Source organism: Hyaena hyaena, unplaced genomic scaffold, assembly GCF_003009895.1.
Source record: "Hyaena hyaena isolate Hyena2069 unplaced genomic scaffold, ASM300989v1 scaffold_1141, whole genome shotgun sequence".
In the NCBI taxonomy this organism is placed as follows: Eukaryota; Metazoa; Chordata; class Mammalia; order Carnivora; family Hyaenidae; genus Hyaena; species Hyaena hyaena.
In genome coordinates, this window is record NW_024081774.1 from 239987 (window position 1) to 261308 (window position 21322).

Genomic DNA, 21322 nt, shown 5'->3' on the forward strand with positions numbered 1-21322 from the left:
CCCCATCAGATGTAGGTTCTGTGGAAGGACTTGCCTATCACAGAGCCTGGGATACACTGTACTGGACCAGCTCCACTACCTCATCCATCATCAGACATACAGTAGACCAGACTCGGCCAGGAGCATTTGATAGGGAAGCAGTCATTGCCATGTCAGAGGATGACCACCCACATGTACTAGCTCTGGATGAATGCCAAAAGTAAGAAATAGTAAATTGTTATTTCTTCATTATAAGTCAGAGATCATCAAAGTTATGTTATTTTTAAAAAGAATTAACTTTAGAGGCACCTGGGTGGCTTAGTCGGTTTAGCGTCTGACTTTCGCTTGGGTCATGATCTCGCGGTTCGTGGGTTCGAGCCCCGCGTCGGGCTCTGTGCTGACTGCCAGCTCAGAACCTGGAACCTGTTTCGGTCTGTGACTCCCTCTCTCTCTGACCCTCCCCTGCTCACGCTGTCTCTCTCTCTCCTAGAAATAAATAAAACATTTAAAAAAAAGTGCTAAAAAGAATTAACTTTAAAAACACAGGTTTTCTTTGAAGTTCTCTTTTCCCAATTCATAAGGCTAATTTATATATATAAAAGAGCATTGTAAATGTGAATAATTAGAATCCGGACTTGTGAAATGCTATGTGTCAACTCGATAAGAATTCCTGCAAAAGCAAATTTAAATGAAGAAAGGAAAAGGTATATATGAAGAAGATATCAATGCATAGCTGATTGAAATTATAAGTTTGAAACAAAAAAACTATTAACATGTACAAAACCTAAAAGGTTTTATTTAATTTAATTAAATAATTTCAACAACTAGGGATCTCTCCAAGTGAAATGCAAAGTAAACAACAAACACAAATCTTTGTTTGCAGCTATATTTTCAACAGTAGATACTTGACCACAGTTTGAAATGCCCACATGTGTTTGATGATACATAGTGCAGGCATTTATAGTAATACTTATGAAGAATTCATGACAGGAGGAAATGCTCAGGCTATAGTGTAGACTGAATAAAAAACAAAGCAAATTAGAAGATACTTATGTTTGAGGAGGATGCCATAAGGAAGCAATTATATGACAAAGAAGAAAAAAAGCTTGGGTTATGTAGAAAGAAAACATCTATGAATTTGCACTTTCATACAATATTAAGATAACTTTTAACTACCAGAAAGTCCTTTTCTTCTTAAATTAATAAAATAAAGGTCAGACTAATCTGGCTTTCACTAAGTAGAAAAAGAAGAGCTCTTTTTAGATGTGGTTTAAAAAAAAGGAAGAAGAAAAACAATTACTGATTAACTCTGACCACTTGAAAGAAGAAAGAACTGCATAAATTACTCCGTTTTTACTCATAAATTCAGACACTGTTAAAGAGCTAAGAATGAGATTAGACAATTTACTTGACACCTTCATGTCATTAATGAAGACTCTGAAGGTTGAAAGAAAGTTGATCCCTCACACACAGCTCTGGTGACTTAGTTCAATGGATATAGGCCTTCAGGTGCCTGGCCAGAGCTGGTTCTGCTCATAGCACTAACCTGTCACTATACAGTTTGGTGTTGAATCAACTGCATTGATCTTGATGGTTCACCAGGAGAATCTTAGCACAATTTTAAGTGTTTTATGGCTAATCAAAGGAATTTCTAATACATTTTTGAAATAATCATGAAAGATCACTGATATTATATATGATTAGTTTTTGTGTAATATTCATTACATAAGCTAAAATTACACTTTCATCTTGCATATAGTGAACTATAAGTTAGAATTAAGCACACCAATATGTTTTAATTTAAAAAAATACAGAGTTAAAGTTTAAAGTATAAAAGTATTTTTTTCATTATACATATCAATAACATTTTCAGTTGATTAACAGAAATTTTAAAACAAAATCTTAAATTCTAGGTAGAAAAAAATACTATTTGAGTTCAAAACTTGGTTCAATTACTATAATCTTACTCAAGCTCTCTGGCCTCTCCAAATGAAAGGTGAGATTAAAGGAACACTAATACCTCAGAAATTCTGTAATTCTGAAGTCATTAATTTAGGAAAATACTGCAGATAAATTGTTTATGTGGTTAATACTTTATGCATACAATATAAATGCTTTTTAACATTGTTTTATTTTTTTCTTTTTAAAGTCACAGTGTGTGGATAAAACTACATAAGTAAAGAAAGTGGAATGTCATTTGTTCTTGCAAATTTACTCATTCATATGACAAAAAATTTTTGATACTTACTTGCCTACTTAGAACACTCTTATGCTATGTGTTAGAAGGATAGAAGAAAAGGCTATGAAACATTTTAACAAAGAGCATAGTTGGCCCAGATTTTTGTAAGTGGTAGGGGCTATATTTCAAAGCACGTAGAAAGATCTTTGTTGTGAACTTGGATATTGTTCAGTAATAAATGTTTGCATAATATTCAAAAACCACCTATTGAAAATTTTGTTGGCTACATTTTGCATGATCTTTAAATGATTACACATAGGCATAGTGTATACAATCTTCCTGTAAATATTAAATAGTTTTTCTTTGTCAGTATATATTAAGCATATTTTTTTATATAAAGCAGCCTGTCTTCAGTTAATAACCAGTCTTCAAATAAACTCTTAGGGACAGTCCTATAGGTAAAAGAAGAGAAAGAAAACTCATTTCAGTAAAAATAGGGATTAGAAACTGGAACTCTACAGACTCTATACTCAGTGACTTGTAAGGCTTCCTCAGAGATATCATATAGTGATTTAAGCATTTCATTCTATAAAATCTGTAAATAACATAACATTTTTAGGAAGTTGAGAGTAACTTTTGAAATTCCAAAAACAACACTGTTATTTATAGAAAATTACACTGACAAAAAGACAAGAGAAAAAAATTAACAAAATGTAGTTTATTAATTGTATTTCTCTAAAGCATATTCAAAAATGCAAAATTTAAAAAGCAAACCAGGAAGGAGAAAGAAACTTTTGTATTGCCAATTAAAGAAAAGCAATATAGTTAGGTTAAAAATGATGTCTACAACAATTTACTCAATTTGATGAAACATGATATTAATAGTTTAGAATACATTTACAGTAAATAGAAAATTTAAGATAACTGTTTTGTCCATGATTTAAAAAATTCTTACTATACATCAAACTGACTCAATTTAATTAAATTACTTGAGAGAATGTATAAGAAATAGTTTCCAGGTTTTATTTAAGAAACTGAAAAATATCTATGTACATATAAAATATACACATTTCTACTTACTTCCTAGACTTTCTTAAGGGTCATAGAATTGAAACAAATCATTTTGCTTCTTTTTAAATAGCTTAACATTGCCATGTTTCTAATGTTTCTATTGCTAGTGAAAGTTTTGATATATTATCACAATTTTTATTTTTATTAGCTTAATGTTTTGGACCAACTGGAATGAACAGCATCCAAGTATCATGAGATCCACCCTAACGGGGAAAAATGCTCAAGTGGTGGTCAGTACCGACATACTTACTCCAAATGGTCTCACCATTGACCACCGTGCCGAGAAGCTGTATTTCTCAGATGGCAGCCTAGGAAAAATTGAAAGGTGTGAATATGATGGATCCCAGAGATATGTAAGTTAACTGAGAAGTTTTTTATTATAGATTTAAACAATTATACATTTGAAAAAAAATATGCTTTATGCTTGCCTGAAATATGCCTTCAAGGGATTTCAAAATATGCAATTGTTTGAACCAATCCAATTGAGTATAAAATGAAATAGAAGACTGTGAATAGTATTTTGAAAAATTTGTTCAAGTGCATTTGCTACCATAGAGACAGTCTAACTCTTACAAACTTTATTCTAGAGAAACAATAACTGAGTTTTTCCTAATTATTAATTGAACTGGAATTGTTAGAGTGATTTGCATAGGCTTTATTGTTAGTTATTTATTTATTTTTAAATGTGAAATGAAATTGGTTTGCTGCTCTAGGATAAAAGAACATTGGAAAAGAAGAAAATAATCCTTTTTTTCTGTGCTTGGGTCCTTAAAGCAATCCAAAAAGCTTTGAAGAGAGAAGAATAGGCATCGTTTCATAATCATGTGTATTCTCTCTTTTCCAAATAATTTTAATGGAACAGTCTTTATGCTGCCCTTGTAGAGCCCTTACGACAGGTATTGAGGGCCTCTAGAATAGTCAGAATCTAGTGTTCCCACTTAACCCTGTAAGGACAGTAGTCTTTGGAAACTGGGAAAGCTCAGGGCTCACAAGATTAAGATATTGGTAGTAATGCAACCAGAGAAAACTTTACCTGTTCAGCCTCAGTCCATTGCATGCCTGAAGGACAAAATGTTCCTGAGGCTCTTTACTCCCCCATTGCATTTCCTAAAGGGCCACCTAGTAAATATTTGAAGCTTTATGTGGTATATTGTCTCTGTCACAAATATAATGCCTCATAGTACTGAAAGCAGACAAGGGAATATGGAAATGAATGGGTATGACAGTATTTCAGTAAAACTTGATTTACCAAACAAGCAATCAGCTAGCAGGCCAGAGTTTGTTAATGTGTAATGTATATCATTAAGCATACTGTTTAATTTAATTGAAAGTATACCTATAAATATATAAATATATACCTACATATTATGTGTATATAAGTATAAATATGCATTATATATTAATATATTATAGATGTAGATAATTATCCCTGGGAAACTAATTGTTTATAACCATATATGTATATATGTGAATATACATATATATGTGAATATATTTATGTGTATGTGTGTGTGAGAGAGAGAGTCAGAGACAGAGAGTTTCTTGAATAAAGAAGAAATATATTGATTTACATTCTAGTACAAGTACCTCATCTTATTGTGCAGTGACAATAAGTACTTTGAGTAGTACTGATGTAGGACATTTGAGTACTTAAGGACATGAGAATAATCACCTAAGACCTGATGAGTTCAGTTGGCGTAAAGGCAATAGCTGTGATCAAATTCTTGATCTATCTTTTCCAATTAGAAGCCACAACTCAGTAGCAAAAGAAAACCAAAAACAACAACAACAACAATAAAAACCAATCTGATTAAGAAATGGGCAGAAAAATACAATAAACATTTTTCCAGAAAAGATTTACAGATGGTCAACAAACATATGAAAAGATGCTCAACATTATTAATCATCAGGGAAATGCAAATCAAAACCACAATGAAATATTTATTACCTCTTACCCATTAGAATGGCTAATATCAAAAGGACAACAAACAAGTGTTGGAGAGGATGTAGAAAAAAGGGAACACTGTGCATTGATGTTGAAAATGTAAACTGGTGCAGCCACTATGGAAAACAGTTTGGAGGTTCCTCAAAAAATTGAAAATAGAGGCTCAGTCGGTTGAGCATCTGACTTCGGCTCAGGTCATGATCTCGCGGTTCGTGGGCTCAAGCCCCGCGTCAGGCTCTGTGCTGACAGCTAGCTCAGAGCCTGGAGCCTGCTTCCAATTCTGTGTCTCCCTCTGTCTCTGACCCTCCCTTGTTCATGCTGTCTCTGTCTCTCAGAAATTAAAAAAAAAAAAAAAGACATTAAGAAATTTAAAAATTGAAAATAAAGATACCATGTAATCCAGCAATTCTACTTTTGAGTGTTTAAACCAAGAAAACAAAAATACAAATTTTAAAAGATATATGCACTCCTATGTAGACTGCAGCATTATTTACAATAGGCAATATGTACTAGCAACCCAAGTCTCCATCGGTAGATGAATGAATAAAGAAATATGAAATATTTATACAATGGAATGTTATTCAACCATCAAAAGAGTGATATTTGCCACTTGTGATGCTGTGGATAGAACTTGAGGGCATGCTGCTAAGTGAAATAAGTCAGATAGAAAAAAACAAATACTTTATGACCTCCCTGCATGTGGAATCATAAAAAACAAAGAAGCAAGCAAAGCAAGCTCATAAAAGTCCTCTTTTTACATATTCATACTAGAAGATATTGTGTATTATTCAGTGAGGTTAAGAAGCAGCCTCCATATTTTGTTTCTGAGGGTAGTTGAGTGGTGAGAGGGACAACGTTGGTATGTTATTTGTGAAGGCACCACTTTAGTGGCCATAGTTATGAGGGTGTTGCCTACTGTCCTGTCTGAGGTTTTTCACCTTAGAATATTCTTTGCTTCCACAGATTGCTCTCAGGGCTCATTATGTTCAGCTGCTCGGTAGCAAGATAATGTTTTTTATCCCTAGGGCTTTTGCCTCATTCCTTGGTTTGGAAGATATCCTCTAGGTTTTTCTACCCCATTTTCCCTGCAACTATGTTCCCTCTTCCCTTGTGCATATATTTTAACTATTAATGAAATTAATACCCAGAATAAAATACATATATAAAAAAGCATGCTCATAGATACAGAGAGTGGTGGTTACAAGAGGTGGCTGGGGTGCAAGAAATGGGTAAATTGTTTTTCTTTTTTTTCTTAGCTTAAATAAGTTAAATACATTTTAACAAAATAAAATAATAGTTATTAGATGAAAATTTGCCAACATCAGTAAAAGAATAAAAATTAAGGCCATGTGACCTCAGGCAAATCATTAATCTTCATAAATTTTAGTTTTCCAATATGCAAAATTAACTCTGCCTAACCTTTAGGGTTATTATGAGGATACAGTACAAAAAGTATATCCCTCAGAATAAAGAAACTCTAAATGAACCTATTGGATAATGCTTTTCAAAAAAACAGGAAAATAATTGTCTGGATGTCATATTATTTTCTCCTATGCCCTGATACAGAAAATGCTTCCAGCATTGCCTTATAGTAATGCTTTATCCACTTCAATTAATTTTTTATATACCTTTTTTGTTTTTTACCCCCACAGTATATTCTTATGTATGGTAATTACAGTTACTTTTAGGGGTTCAGTCATCAGATCTCTAATATAACTTAAAGGATTTATTTTGACATTAAAAAAATATATATGCCTCGTTAAGATTTCAACTCTCCATTTGTTTCCCTTTCTAAAGCAGGATACTTTCTGGCTGGCTGTAGTTAGCAATATTGTATTGCATAGCAATATTGTGTTGTATGTTTGAAGTTGCTGAAAGAGATTTTAAATATTCTCATCACCATCACACACATACACAAATTCTAACTATGTGAAGTGATGGATGCATTAACTAACCTTAGTGTGGCAATCATTTTGCAGTATATACAATATCAGATCATTACCTTTTACTTTAAAGTTACACAATATTAAATGTTTTTTATAGTTTTTATTTTATTTTTGAGACAGTGAGAGACAGCGTGAGCAGGGGAGGAGCAGAGAGAGAGGGAGACACAGAAACAGGCTCCAGGCTCTGAGCTGGATGCAGGGCAAGATCATGACCTGAGCCGAAGTTGGAAACAATCGACTGAGCCATCCAGGCACCCCTAAACTTACACAATTTTATATGTTAGTATATTTCAGAAAAATTGAGGGGAGGGAGATTTCTGTCCTGTAGAGATATAAGTGTTGGGAAGAGAACATTACTTTAACGGTTATGGCTTTATTCCGACATAGGACACCAGCCACTTTTGTCAGAAACAGACTTATATATACTCTTTCTCTACCTCTTCCATAAATTAGCGTTATCAGCATCATCTTAAAACAAAAGTCCTATTGGACCCACAAACCGGGAAAATATTTCAAAATTTATTATACTCTTCTAGTCATCTGGATTTCCTTATCTTTATTTTCATTGACTTCTACTTAATTTCAGATAAATTTAATGTTTTGGTAATAAAATAAGCAATAGATTTTTTAAAAATTCTCTTATGTTGTTTTCAAAATTTAATCTAGAGACTATTTTTTTGACTCTTTTAAAGATTTTGTACATTATTTTCATTTTTTAAGACTTCTGAGATTTATATCAACCTCATCACCATACTAGCTAACAGTCACTGAATGCTAACAGTGCTCTGGATACTGTGCTGAGCTCTTTATATTTCATTTTATTCTCATTGAATTTCATTTTACCTAAGGACATATGACATAGGAGAGGGAAAACGTGTTAGCCTTTGATTATAAATATAATCCAATCTTGATGTAAAATTGTTTCCATTTGTGTCTTCTCTCTCTCTCTATTATTTTTTTTCCTTTTAATTGAAATATAGTCGACATAATAATTACATTAGTTTCAGGAGTACAACGTAGTGATTCAACATTGATGCACTTTACAAAATGATCAATTAGTCAAGTTACTATCCGTTACCATATAAAATTATTATATTATTGACTATAATCCCTATGCTGTATTTAGTCCCTGTGATTTATTTATTTTATAGCTGGAAATTTGTACTTCTTAATTCCTTTCACCTATTTTGCCCACTCTCCCAAATCCCTCACTTCTGGCAACCATCAGTTTGCTTCTGTAACTATGAGTCTATTTTTGTTTTGTTTGAGGATTTGTTTTGTTCTTTAGGTTCCACATGTAAACGGGAGCATACAGTATTTGACTTTCTCTGATTTATTTCATGTAGCATAATACCTTGTACATCCATCTATGTTTTCGCAAAAGACACAAGATTGTTCTTTTTTATGGCTGAGTTATATGCCTCATTATGATTTCAGCTCTCCATTTTGCATCCCTACCTAAACCAGGATACTTTCTAGTTAGCTATGGTTACCAATATTGTATTGTATGTATAAAGTTGCTAAAAGAGATTTTAAATATTCTCACCACCATCACGTATTTATATTTATATTTATGTTTATTTGTATATTACATGTTCTTTATCCACTGATCTATTGATGGAAACGTAGGTTGCTTACACAAGTTGGCAATTGTAAATAATGCTGCAATGAGCATATGGGTGCATATATCTTTTCAAATTAGTGTTTTTGTTTTCTTTGGATAAATATGCAGAAGTGGAATTGGAGAATTATATGAATTTTACTTTTTAATTTTATGAGGAACCTCCAGACTCATTTCCATAGTGGCTGCACCAATTTATATCCTCACCATCGGCACATGACCATTTCCATTTCTCCACATCCTTGCCAACACTTAATATTTCTTGCTTTTTTGATATTACCCATTGTGAAAGGTATCTGCTAATATTTCATTCCGGTTTGATTTGCATTTCCCTGATGATTAGTGATGTTGAACATCTTTTCATGTATGTATTGGCCATCTATATATTCTTTGGAAAAATGTCTATTCAGATTCATTTGCTCATTTTTATTTGAATTGAATATTTTGTTGAGAATCTCAGCATGTATGTTTATGAAGGATATTGACCTATAATTTTCTCTCTCTCTCTCTTTTTTTTTTAAGTTCCTTTGTCTGGTTTTGGTATCAGGATAATGCTGGCCTTGTAGAATAAATTTAGAAGCATCCCTTCCTCTTTAGCTTTTTGGAATAGTTTGAGAAGAATAGGGTATTAACTATTCTTCATATGTTTAGTAAAATTGTTTCCTGGGAGGTTTTTGATTACTGATTCAATTTCATTGCTAGTAATCATTCTGTTCACATTTTTTCTCGTTTTTCTGATTTAGTCTTAGAAGATTGTATATTTCTAGGAATTTATCCTTTTTTTCTAGGTTGTCCAATTTGTTGGCATACAATTGTTCTTAGTAGTCTCTTATAATTCTTTGTATTTCTGTGTTGTTACTTGTAATTTGTATTCTTTGATTTCAGATTTTAGGTATTTAGCTCCTCTTTTTTTTCTTGATGAATCTAGCTAAAGTTTATTAATTTTATTTAGCCTTTTAAAGAACTTTATTTTATTTCTATTGATCTTTTGTATTTTTTTTTTTTTTTGGTCTTTATTTCATTTATTTCTGCTCTGATGTTTATTATTATTTTCCTTATACTAATTTGGGGCTTTGTTCTTTTCTCCTTAGTATGTGTATAAAGTTAGGTGTTTATTTGAAGTTTCTTGTTTCTCAAGGTAGGACTACATCACCGTAAACTTCCCTCTTAGAACTTTTTTTTGCTGATTCCCATAAATTGCCCATAAACAGGTTGTGTCTATTTTCATCTATCCCCATGTATTTTTTGATTTCCTCTTTAGTTTCTTCATTGACTCTCTTGCTTAGTAGCATTGTTCCATCTGTACTTTTTTGTGAATTTTTACTTTTCCTCTTGTTACTGATTTCTAATTTCATATAGTTGTGGCGGAAAAATACTTCTTAACGGTATTGAGACTTGTTTTGTAGCTAAACTGTGACTTATCCTGGAGAACGCCCCATGTGTAATTGAAAGCGATGTATTGGCAGTTTTTGAATGGAATGTTCTGTATATATCTATGAAGTACATCTGTTCTAATGTAGTTTAAGATCAATGTTTCCTTACTGATTTTCTGTCTGGATGATCTATTTATTGATGTGTCTGGGGTGTTTAAGTCTCCTACTATGACTATATTACTGTCAGTTTCTCCCTTTATGTCTGTTAATATTTACTTTAAATATTAAGGTGCTCTAACGTTAGGTGCATAGATATTTATAATTGGTATATCTCTTGTGGGATTGATCCCTTATGTCATGCCCTCTTTGACTCTTGTTATAGTTTGTTTTAAAGTCTGTTTTTGTCTGCTGTAAGGATTGTTACCCAGATTTCTTTTTGCTTCCATTTGTATGGAATATCTCTTTCCATCCCTTTACTTCCACCCTGTATGTCTATAGGTCTGAAGTGACTGTTTTGTAGACAATATAGACAGGGAACTTTTTTTTTTTTTAAATCTATTCAACTATGTCTTTTGGAAGGTAGTATGCTCAAAATTATACTATCAATGCCATACATCCTATGTCTTTTGATTGGAGCATTTAGTGCCTTTACATTTATAATAATTATAGTAATTCTTGATAGATATATATATAGTCATTTTGTTAATTGTTTTCTAATTTTTATACTTCTCATCTGTTCTTTTCTTCTCTTGCCTTCTTGTGATTGATGACATCCTTTAGTGTCATGTTTAGATTACTTCCTTTATTTTATAATTATATAGTTTTTTTTAAATTTATGGTTACATTGGTGTTCATATATATTATAATATATAATTATATTATATATTATATATAATTATAATATATTATATACTTGTATATATTACATATAATAAGTCTAAATTGATGGTCCCTTAAGATCAAACATATTTTAGGGGTGCCTGGGTGGGTCAGTCAGTTGGGTGTTCGATTCTTGATTTTGGCTTAGGTCAAGATCCCAATGTTATGGGATTGAGCCCCACACTGGGCTCTGTGCTGGGTGTGGAGACGGCTTAAGATTCTCTCTCTCTCTCGGGGTGCCTGGGTGGCTCAGTCGATTAAACATCCTACTCTTGATTTCAGCTTAGGTCATAATCTCATGGATCATGATGAGTTGAGGCCCATGTAGGGCTCTGCACTGAGAGTCCAGAGCCTGCTTGAGATTCTCTCTCTCCCTTTCTTTCTACTCCTCCCATATTCATGCACTCTCTCTCTCTCTCTCTCTCTCTCTCTCACTCTCACTCTCTCTCTCTCTTTTCTCTCTCTCAAAATAAATAAATAAACTTAAAAAAAAATTCTCTCTCCCTCTGCCCCTTTCCCCGACTCATTTACGTTCTTTCTCTCTAAAATAAAAAGGGACACCTTTTGTATTTGTATTTGACATTTGATTTTGGCTTGGGTCATGATCTTGAGGTTTGTGGGTTCAGTCCCATACTGACTACACAAAGCTTGCTTGGAATTCTCTCTCCTTTTCTCTCTGCCCCTCCCCTGCCTGCTATGTCTCTCTTTCAAAATAAATAAATGAACTTAAAAATATTTTAAATAACTTTAAAAATACATTCTAAAAAACTAAGTTTTTACCATCTAACCATGTTTTATAGTTTTGAAGTCATACTTTACATCTTTGTATTTTGAGTATTTTTTTTAATGTTTATTTTTGAGAAAAAGAGTGTGAGCTGAGGAGGAGCAGAGAGAGAAAGGGACAGAGGATCTGCAGTGGGCTCTGCATTGATAGCAGTGAGCTCAGTGTGGGGCTGAAACTCATGAACTGTGAAATGACCTGAGCCAAGTCAGATGCTCAAACAACTGAACCACCCAGATGCCCCTGTGTATTCTTTACCTAATTGGTGTAGCTATAGTTGATTTTATTCCTTTTGTCATTTATCCTTCATATTAACTTTATAAGTGGTGGATCTACTACCTTTACTATATGTTTACTTTTACTAAGAGTTATTTTTTTCTTATATAATTTTCTTATGTCTAGTTATGGCCTTTTCTGTTTAAAAAAGTCCCTCTGTGAGCTGCCTGAGTGGCTCAGTCAGTTCAGCATCTGACTCTTGATTTCAGCTTAGGTCATGATCTCATGGTTCTTGAGATCAAGCCTTATATCTGGCTCTGTGCTGACAGCATAGAGCTTGCTTGGGATTCTCTGTCCTTCTGTCTCTGCCCCACTCTCTCTTGTTCTGTCTCTCTCAAAATAAATCAATACACATTTAAAAAAAATAAGAGGTCCTTTTGACATTTTTTATAAGCCCAGTTTAGTTGTAATGAACTACCTTAACTTTGTCTGAGAAACTCTTTATCTCTCCTTCAATTCTGAATTAAAATTTTGGCAGGTTGAATATTTTTGGTTGCAAGTTTTTTTTTTCTTTCATCACTTTGAATATATTGGGCCACTCCCTTCTGGCCTGCACTTTTTTTTACCTGAAAAATTAGCTGATAGTCTTATGAGGGTTGCCTTGTATGTAACTAGTTACTTTTGTCATATGGTTTTTCAGATTCTCCATTTTTCAATTTTGACATTTTAATTTTAATATATCTTGGTGTTTTTGTTTCTGTTTTTCTTTTGGTTTGTTTTGTTTTTATCCTCTGAGGTTTCTTCTTTTTCTCTATCTCCTCATTTTCCCTGACTCTTGTGTTTATTTCTGTATATTGGGTACACCAAATAAATCTAGTCTTGAAGGTAGTGATTTTATGTGCAAGTATCCTACAGGGCCCGGAGAACATCCCCCTCTGCTCACTGGAATCAGGTGCTCTGGTGGTAACCCCTGTGTGCCATTCTGTTGTGGCTGAGTTGAGACTGCTGTGGGCACACTTGTAGGTAGGGTTGTCTCCCACACTCTGGGGATAGCACCAGTCCAGGCTGAGACCACCTGCAGGATGCCACCAGGGGGAGCTGCTTTGAGGAGGTGCGGCTCCTAGCCAATGCTGCCTGCTGGGTGCAGCAGTACGGGAGTTGCACCGGGGTGTGATCATTCAGCTGAGGCCACTCACTAAACGCAGTGAGGTAGGAGCCACTTTAGAGGAAGCTGGTGTGCTGTCTTGGCCATCTCTCTTTCTGTTTCAATGTAAGTAAGGTAGAAACAGGATTTAGATATTTAAATATTCTATTATTACATTTATCTTAGTTTAATTAAAATTATTATAATAAGGAACCTCAAAATTTCAGGCCAATGAAAAAACACTTAATAGCTATTTACAGAATTGTCCCTTCCTCTACTCCCTTCCCAAAGCCATAAAAGTCCCAAGTAATATTTCTCCCCCATAATCCCTACTTAAGGACAGTGATTACCTTTCAAGATAATGATTTTTCAAGTCTATGTCACAGATTCTATACTTGAAGATAAGTTGAACAATGTTTTCTTCTAATGTAGTAATGGAAGAAGACTGATCTCTGTGCATACTGGCTTGTGGGTGGATTGTTGATTTTTTTGTTTTTTGTTTGTATCTTTTCAAGCCTGTTCCAAGGCAAATATAGATACTAGCACTTAACTCATGATAGGGTTCCTAAAGGCCTCTTTTATGGAAAAAGAAAAATAGTTCTTGTTTTTTGTTTTTTGTTTTAGAATCCTCCATGTATGAATTTAAGGTCTTCAGAATAAGAAAAAGTTGGAGATAAAATTAATAATTATAATTCTGTTTTGAATATAAGATTTGACTTCAGTATCAAGAATTATAATTGAGGGGCACCTGGGTGGCTCAGTTGGTTAAGCATCCGACTTCCGCTCAGGTCATGATCTCACAGTTTGTGAGTTCAAGCCCCACGTTGGGCTCTGTACTGACAGCTCAGAGCCTAGAACCTGCTTCAGATTCTGTGTCTCCCCCTCTCCCTGCCACTCCCATGCTCATGCTCTGTCTCTTTCTGCTTCTCAATAATAAATAAAAATGTTTTAAAAATTATTAAAAAATTATAATTGAAATATCAAATATTTATTTCAGTATTGTTAACCATCTTAGAATGAACATATCTTTTATCCACTTAACTAGATTTCAGGACAGAGGCCATCTTTTGTACATCTTTAGATTCACAGTGACTTCAAATTTTCACAAAATTAGAAAACATTATTTGTGAAGATTGTAACCTATGTTTTTATACCTAATAATGAACACTCCCCATCTCAGCGTCTCTGCCAGATGATTCTCTAAGCACACCTTTGAACATTTTCATTTTTGATTTTACTGGAAGTACTTGATGAGACAACTTATTTTAGTTTTAAGCTTTTTTTTTCCTTTTTAAGGTAAAAGTTATTCATGAATTCTGGTTTTAGGTCTCATTTTAGGCTTCTGAAATAACCTTGAAGAAACCAGGTTTGGTTTTTTATGTTTTGTTTTGTTTTTTGTGTTTTAATTTCTCTGACAAGGTTTCAAATATTTAGTGAGAATTGTTATTTTCAAGCTAGATATTACCACCTTGGTTACATTAATTTACTTTGTACAGTAAAGTACTTTTGCCTACAAAAGATATTTTGTAACTGCAGTTAAGGAAACAATTGAGATCTGCCTTTTCTATAGATGCCACATGGATTTAGGACTAGAGTTAGTCTTTACCAAAAAAAGGCAGAGTTCTCTATATCTTTATTTATTTTAATAATAGTATTGCCTAAGAAATTTGCTTGGTTAAATGGCCCTCTGTGGTGATCTGACCATTATAATTTGAAATGCTAAGAAAACACTGAATTTTTTTGTTTTCCTGGATGTGCATAACCCATTCTCCAATAAATGATACGTAAAACCCAATTTTCATTACCTTCACTTTTTATATTCTATTATTTTTTCATGTTTATTGGATAAAGGTTTGTGTATGGGCCCAAAGTCACCTCACTGTTTTGCCAGTTACCAGGATTCTGAGGTTGCTATTTCATGGTGTTCCTGGTCAGTGACATGGAATTACCTTTAAATTGTGTACTTTACATTTTCCACTGTCTCTTATGTTTTAATCATTATTTTGCAAACAGAATATGAGCTATTTATTCCTGAATGCCATTTTCTAAATTGGTTTAAATTTCTGGATACCTATTACACTTTTAATTGGCTATTTTAGTGATTATTTAGCTATTTTTATAATCTATTACTAATATAGCCATAGAACTAGAAGACTGAGTGTATAAGTGAGGAGCTAGATCATCTCCTCTTGTCTTTAGGAAAGGTCAAAGATGCAATCTGGCTTAAGTTTAAAAATTTAATAACAAGATCTTTCCCTTGAAGAGAATAAATCATGCTTATTCAGAACAAAAATTCTAGGAGTATATAGCATAATACTATGGAAATCTTGCAAAACTAAAAACTATCCTGTTATATGATGACTGTTGAATAAATAGAACATTTTTTTTTTATATCCTATCCATTTAGGACTTTTGGATTTTCTCAGTTATATCTTTTTAACTAACATATATATAAAAGTGTGACCAGTATCAATTCTTAATTTGAATTGTGCCTGTGCCTTTGAGTTGAAGCCCTAGAAATCAAAGGATACATTTTAGAGCAGATTTCTTCTTAGGTTCTCATAGAAATTAAGTGCTCCATATCTGAAAATTTCCTATGTAACCAGTTGAGATCATTCATAAGACTTCAGTTGACCATCTGTGCTAGGTCTTTCTCTGTGTGTGTGTAGGACCCTTAAGTGACTGAGCCACCAGGTGCCCCGGGTTTTTCTAACTTTAAATACCACATTAACTTGCATGGTGGTTCTACCTACATATTTTTTGAGGAAATCATTCTCTACTTAAAAGTATACAATTTGATATTACTGGCTAATCCAGTTATTAGGACAAAAAAGAAAAAAGAAAAAAAGAAATGGGCAATAAATTTCAGTCTTTTTCATTTTATTTCTGTTCTGTATCTGTCATTTTTGTTGTTCTAGTAGCTGAAACAATAACTAATATTGACAGGGGCTAAGACAAGGTGATTATAGCTTTTCTTCCTGCAGTTACCCTGTAAGTGTTAATCATTTCTTGGAAGGCATCAGCTACCTGAGTGGCACAAACCTTTCCAAAAGAAATGTTTTTCATGTTCCTAGAAATTGCAATTGCTGATGTTTCTTATTTTTCACATTCTTTGAGAAACTTTGTTCAAAGTTGTTTTTTTTTTTTCTTCAGTGTATATTCCAAGGCAAAAATACTAAACCCTAAGATATATCTTTAGAATGAGAAGGATATGGGATAATCTTCCTATTAAACAAACACATTCTGATGATATCAACTCTTTTGACTAAAAATAGGAAAACAAGTTTAAAAAAACTCTAGTCAGTTATAAGTTATATCAATCACAAGGATATTAGATATTTTACTTTTTTATAGCACCAAATATTTTTCTACTCATTAAATCAATTATTTCATTACATAAATGAATAAAGACATCTAGCATCCTTTCTCCTTTCCTTCCTCCTTCCTTCCTTCCTATATATTGCTATCAAATCTGTATTTATGTCTATGATATCTATTTTTTTTATAATATCTTAATGATAGCATGAAATCTATAGAAGTCTGGACTCTGGAACTTTTTATTTTATTAAAAAAGTTCTGTAACATTCCCATTCCTATTCTAAAATGAAATTTTGCACTATACTTATTTTTCTAATTAAAAAATGTTTAATGTTCATTTTTGAGACAGGGAGAGAGAGACAGAGCACAAGCAGGAGAAGAACAGAGAGAGAGAGAGAGAGAGAGAACCTGAAGCAGATTTCAGGTTCTGAGCTGTCAGCACAGAGTCCTATGGAGGGGCTCAAACTCATGAACCATGAGATCATGACCTGAGTCAAAGTTGGATGTTCAGCCTACTGAGTCCCTCAGGTGCCCCACATTATACATACCTATGTAGATAACTTTTCTAAACTCACTTTAATACCTGAATTATAATATAAAGGAGATACGTGAAGTAATTTATAATAAAATAGGACATAGTTCAATATGTAAATATACAAACTAAGGGAGGAAATGGAACAAAGTTATCAGATATTCTTTTAAATTGGTAATAAGTTCTTGATACTTATGTGTTTAGTCTTGATACTTATCTAAACACAGTGAAGTAAAGTCATCCGTCAATTTGTTTAGAAGTTGCATTCCTTGAAAAATAATAAGTGTATAGTAAAGGGTTATGTAAAAAATACTTTTGTATATGTGTAAAATCAAGTTAAAGTCTAGATTCACATAATTGTAAATATGTTTTCACCTTTGTAATTATCTCATAGGACATTTTTAACTTGGCTGAATCTCAGTTCATTTTATGGCACCACCCTATATGTTGTGGTACAACCAGATTTCTGGTCCCTGACCACTGAATTTCCTGGTCAGTGCCTCCCACCTCTGTACCCAACTCCCATCCCACAATCAAGTGAAACCCCAACCAAACCTTTCCAAAATTCACAGAAGGGGTGGGACTGCTTCCATTGAGAACCACCAAGACGTGTACTTGTTCTGAAGTGAGAAATGTAGAAAGGTCTCCTGGTGGCAAGTTATCTTTCTTTTCTGCCTAGAATACTGCAAACTCGTTGGAATCTGCACCTATGAAAAGCTATGTGGACCACAGACAAAAAATAAAAGAGAAGTTTGTTCCCAGAAGCACTCTGTGAACTTTAATTCCAACAGATTAGCCTATGGAATATAAATAAGTGATGCTCTCTGTTGCCTGTTTCGTAACAGGCATTGCAGTCAAGTATATCACAAATAAACTCATTGACTAGTAAATCCTGAAGGGCTACTGAAACTCAGGGGTTTTTGTTGTTGTTGACATTTCTTTGAATTCAAGACATACAGTTAGTATTCAGATTATTATATCAGTATTGGCTTTTGTGTATTTTAATTGTTCTTGATCATAAATAGTTATTCAAATTATAATCTGAATTTCTTTCTAATCTGTGAGAATGGTGAATAAGTGGAAATGTGATAAAAAGGTAAGAACAGGACAGTAGAATTCTATAAGTCCATTACAAATGATGACATAAAATATATATTCATCGCATGGAGAAACTTATTCTATATTAATGGAAAAAATAGAACAAATTAATACACTTGTCACCCAGACTAGGTCTCTTGAGATCTTTCTAGCTCTTATTATCATCAGGATTCTCCATTGAAACTGGACATTGTTTTTTCATTGTATGAAGTTCTGCACCTTATTTAAGCCTTCTCTTTTAACTGGCTTTCCCTGATATCACTATGACAGAGGAAGGTGAGGTCTTGCCTGGTTAGTGTCAGGTGGAAGTAGAAACTAAGGTCCCCTGCACAGCCTCTATTGACACCTGAGACACAATTGTGTGTCTTTTTACTTCTAGACAAGGATGGGAGTGACAGCTTCCAGCTGGTCTCCACTGTCACCACTGTGGATTAGTTTAATTATTGCTGGATGATGCTGAAAGTTCTGATTCTCCACTAGGCTTCTTCAGACAGTACTGTAGCAGCAGGGAGGAGGGTGCCTCACTACTGCCAGGTGTGGGTCCTAAGCCCAGGCTCTCCACTTGGCCTTTGCTGGTATGGGTGTGTATGGGTTACAGTTTTTTATGTGGTGTTTGGCTAGAATGGAACCTTGTTAGTTATAATCTTTTCTGGTCTTTTGCCTCGAGAGAACAGGCTTTTGTCATTGTCTGTGCATATTAGCATTTCTGAGCTGTCAGCTTCCTCAGTTCCAAGTCTGGGTTATATGAGGCAAAAATAAAGCCCAAGGGACTCATCCATAGTATTTCTTAGTCCTAAGTTCCCTAGCTGTGCTGTTTTCTTCTCTGTACTTTTCAGTCCTCTTACATTTGTTATATATGTAATTTCCAGGTTTTTAGTTGTAGTTAGTGAGAAGAATAAAAAGCCATATGTCTACTGCATCTTCCCAGAAGCAAAAGTCAGTGCTTATAGATTTATAAGAACTCAGAATAGAAAAATATATTTATTGTTTTATAAAATGTTTTTAAAGATATAAGCCATGTTCCATAAATTTGTAAAACAACAGAATATCTATGTTTTGCCAGTGGGTTTAAATGGAATAAGATTTATTAAATTACATCTGATATGGAATAATTTACCAGAGCCCAAAGATACTGAGACATTGGTTCACCACAAGGCATAAAGATTGTAGAACTAAAGATGGTGGATTGTACTGTCTACCTTGTATCATCTGTAACCATGGTGGATACCTTTATCACAGAGTAAATACAATGAAGTTTATATGATGATATGAGTTTGCCAAATACCAGTGTCTGAGAAAAAATGAAAATGGAGGGAAAAGAAGTCTGAGAGTGATGTTAAATGAAATTGTTTTAATTCTTGAATCAGTGATCTTTAGCAATTAATTCATTTTATCTTTTCATTCATCGTTTCTACATTTTAAGCTAGGTTTAAATTTTTCTTCCAACCCTAACTTCTTGTGATTCTGCCATTGATTTTGTGGAACTCAAGTAGGTGAGCTTTTGGACACATCTTTTTACATATTAATAAGTATAGAAAGATGATGGCACATCTTGATTATTTAATCACACAGACAATATTAGCTGCAAAATAAAATGTACTGCCTTTCACAAAGTAGTATGATGTAGCAGAAATAAATAAGTTTACATTGTGGAGATAGACATTGATCTAAAACTTGGATCCTTGACATATTGTTTAATTTAGTTAAGATAGTTTCTTAATCTTTCCATGCCTTAGTTTCTTCTGTAAAATATAATTGATAATTTATGCCTCATAGAGGGTATTTTGAGGATTTAAAGTAGTATATGCAACTTGGTACCTGACAAGTGTAAACAAATGCTGAATATTTTAAAACTCCCTTGAATAATGCAAGTTAAAAAAATAAACCCAATTTAAAAGTTTGTAACTGCATTCACCACTAACCATATACATTTGTTTCAGCATGAGCTATATCAATTAGAATAAAACATAAAGTGCCTCATTGCTTCTTCTATAGCATTACAAACATCTAAAGAATAGAATTCATTTTCATCTTTGTATTTCCAAAAGCAAGTAGCCCAAAATCTGGTGCATTGGTATATTCTATAAATATTTGCTGAGCCAATGAGTAAATAGATAAATAAACTAAAAGAGAAATTAAAACAATGTTTTCCTAAATAAAATAAAAGTAAACAGCTTAAAAAAATAAAAAGACCAAAATCAAAGATTAGCTATTTTAGGGCCTCAGCCAGCCATGCAGGGTAATTTTCTGAAGTCTGTACAACTGATATTCCTATTTGGTAAGATAAGAATGCTATTGCAGTAGGGTTAATGGTATTTATTTTGAACAAATCCCCTTGATTTAAAGCCACATACATTTCAGTGATGGTTCAGCTTGGTTAGTCGTGCAAATTAAAGTGTTACTGAAGCTGAGCTCTTTCAAAAGAGATGTGTTCTGGAAAAGAATAAATGACCAATATCCAGGGCAACTAGTGTATTCACCCAGAAAATAACTGGTGTCCCTTTAGAATGTGATACTGATACTGATGGATTGATTTAGTATTTCTTGGAAACTTTCAATTGCTTAGGCATCAGACAGAACTTTCAAAAGCAGCCACCTGTCCCACCTGCCTCATTGTAGAAATTCATAAGCAAAAATAAAAAGAACACATAGCCAAGGAAAGCCATCTTGCACATGCACACACACACACACAAGTCTAGTTTTCCAAGATTAATTTTTCTTGGAAACCAAACAGAAGGAGAATATGCAAAAAAGTTTTTTAAAATATTTTCTTTGGTGAAATAAATCAGTGTAAGGGGGAACGTAGGAAATTAAAAAGCTTCATATTTGAATTCAGGAGATTCTGAATTAGCTTACATGAATTTTTCTCTGAATTTATAATTAATTTTTTTTAATTTGAGAGAGAAGGAGAGAGAGAGAGCAGGAGAGGGGGACACAGGGAAAGAGAGAGAGAACCTCAGTCAGTCTTCATGCTTAGCAGGTAGCCTGAAGCAGAGCTCCATTCCATAACCCTGAGCTGAAATCAAGACTTGGACACTCAACTGACTGAACCAACTAGGCACCCATCTGGTTAAATTCTTGTATTGGCTCTAGGTGATTTTTAGTGTATTTCTTATTAGTTATTACATGCATAAAAACCAACATGAATTTATTTAAGCTTTAGACAATATCTTGAAATTTCTTTCTGCGTTTGACTCTTGAAAATGTTTAGAATGCCAGAAAACTTATTAAAACCGATTA

General features: G+C 33.4%; 1 protein-coding gene across 1 annotated transcript in view; it reads left to right on the forward strand.

The window, feature by feature from the left end:
* LRP1B (LDL receptor related protein 1B) overlaps positions 1 to 21322 on the forward strand; it is a gene marked incomplete at its 5' end in the record, with an annotated part of 553279 nt that overhangs the window by 236843 nt on the left and 295114 nt on the right. The window contains 2 exons of the mRNA XM_039222492.1: positions 10 to 199; positions 3378 to 3582. Coding sequence (XP_039078423.1) covers positions 10 to 199; positions 3378 to 3582 — 395 coding nt within the window. The remainder of the gene's footprint in view (positions 1 to 9; positions 200 to 3377; positions 3583 to 21322) is intronic.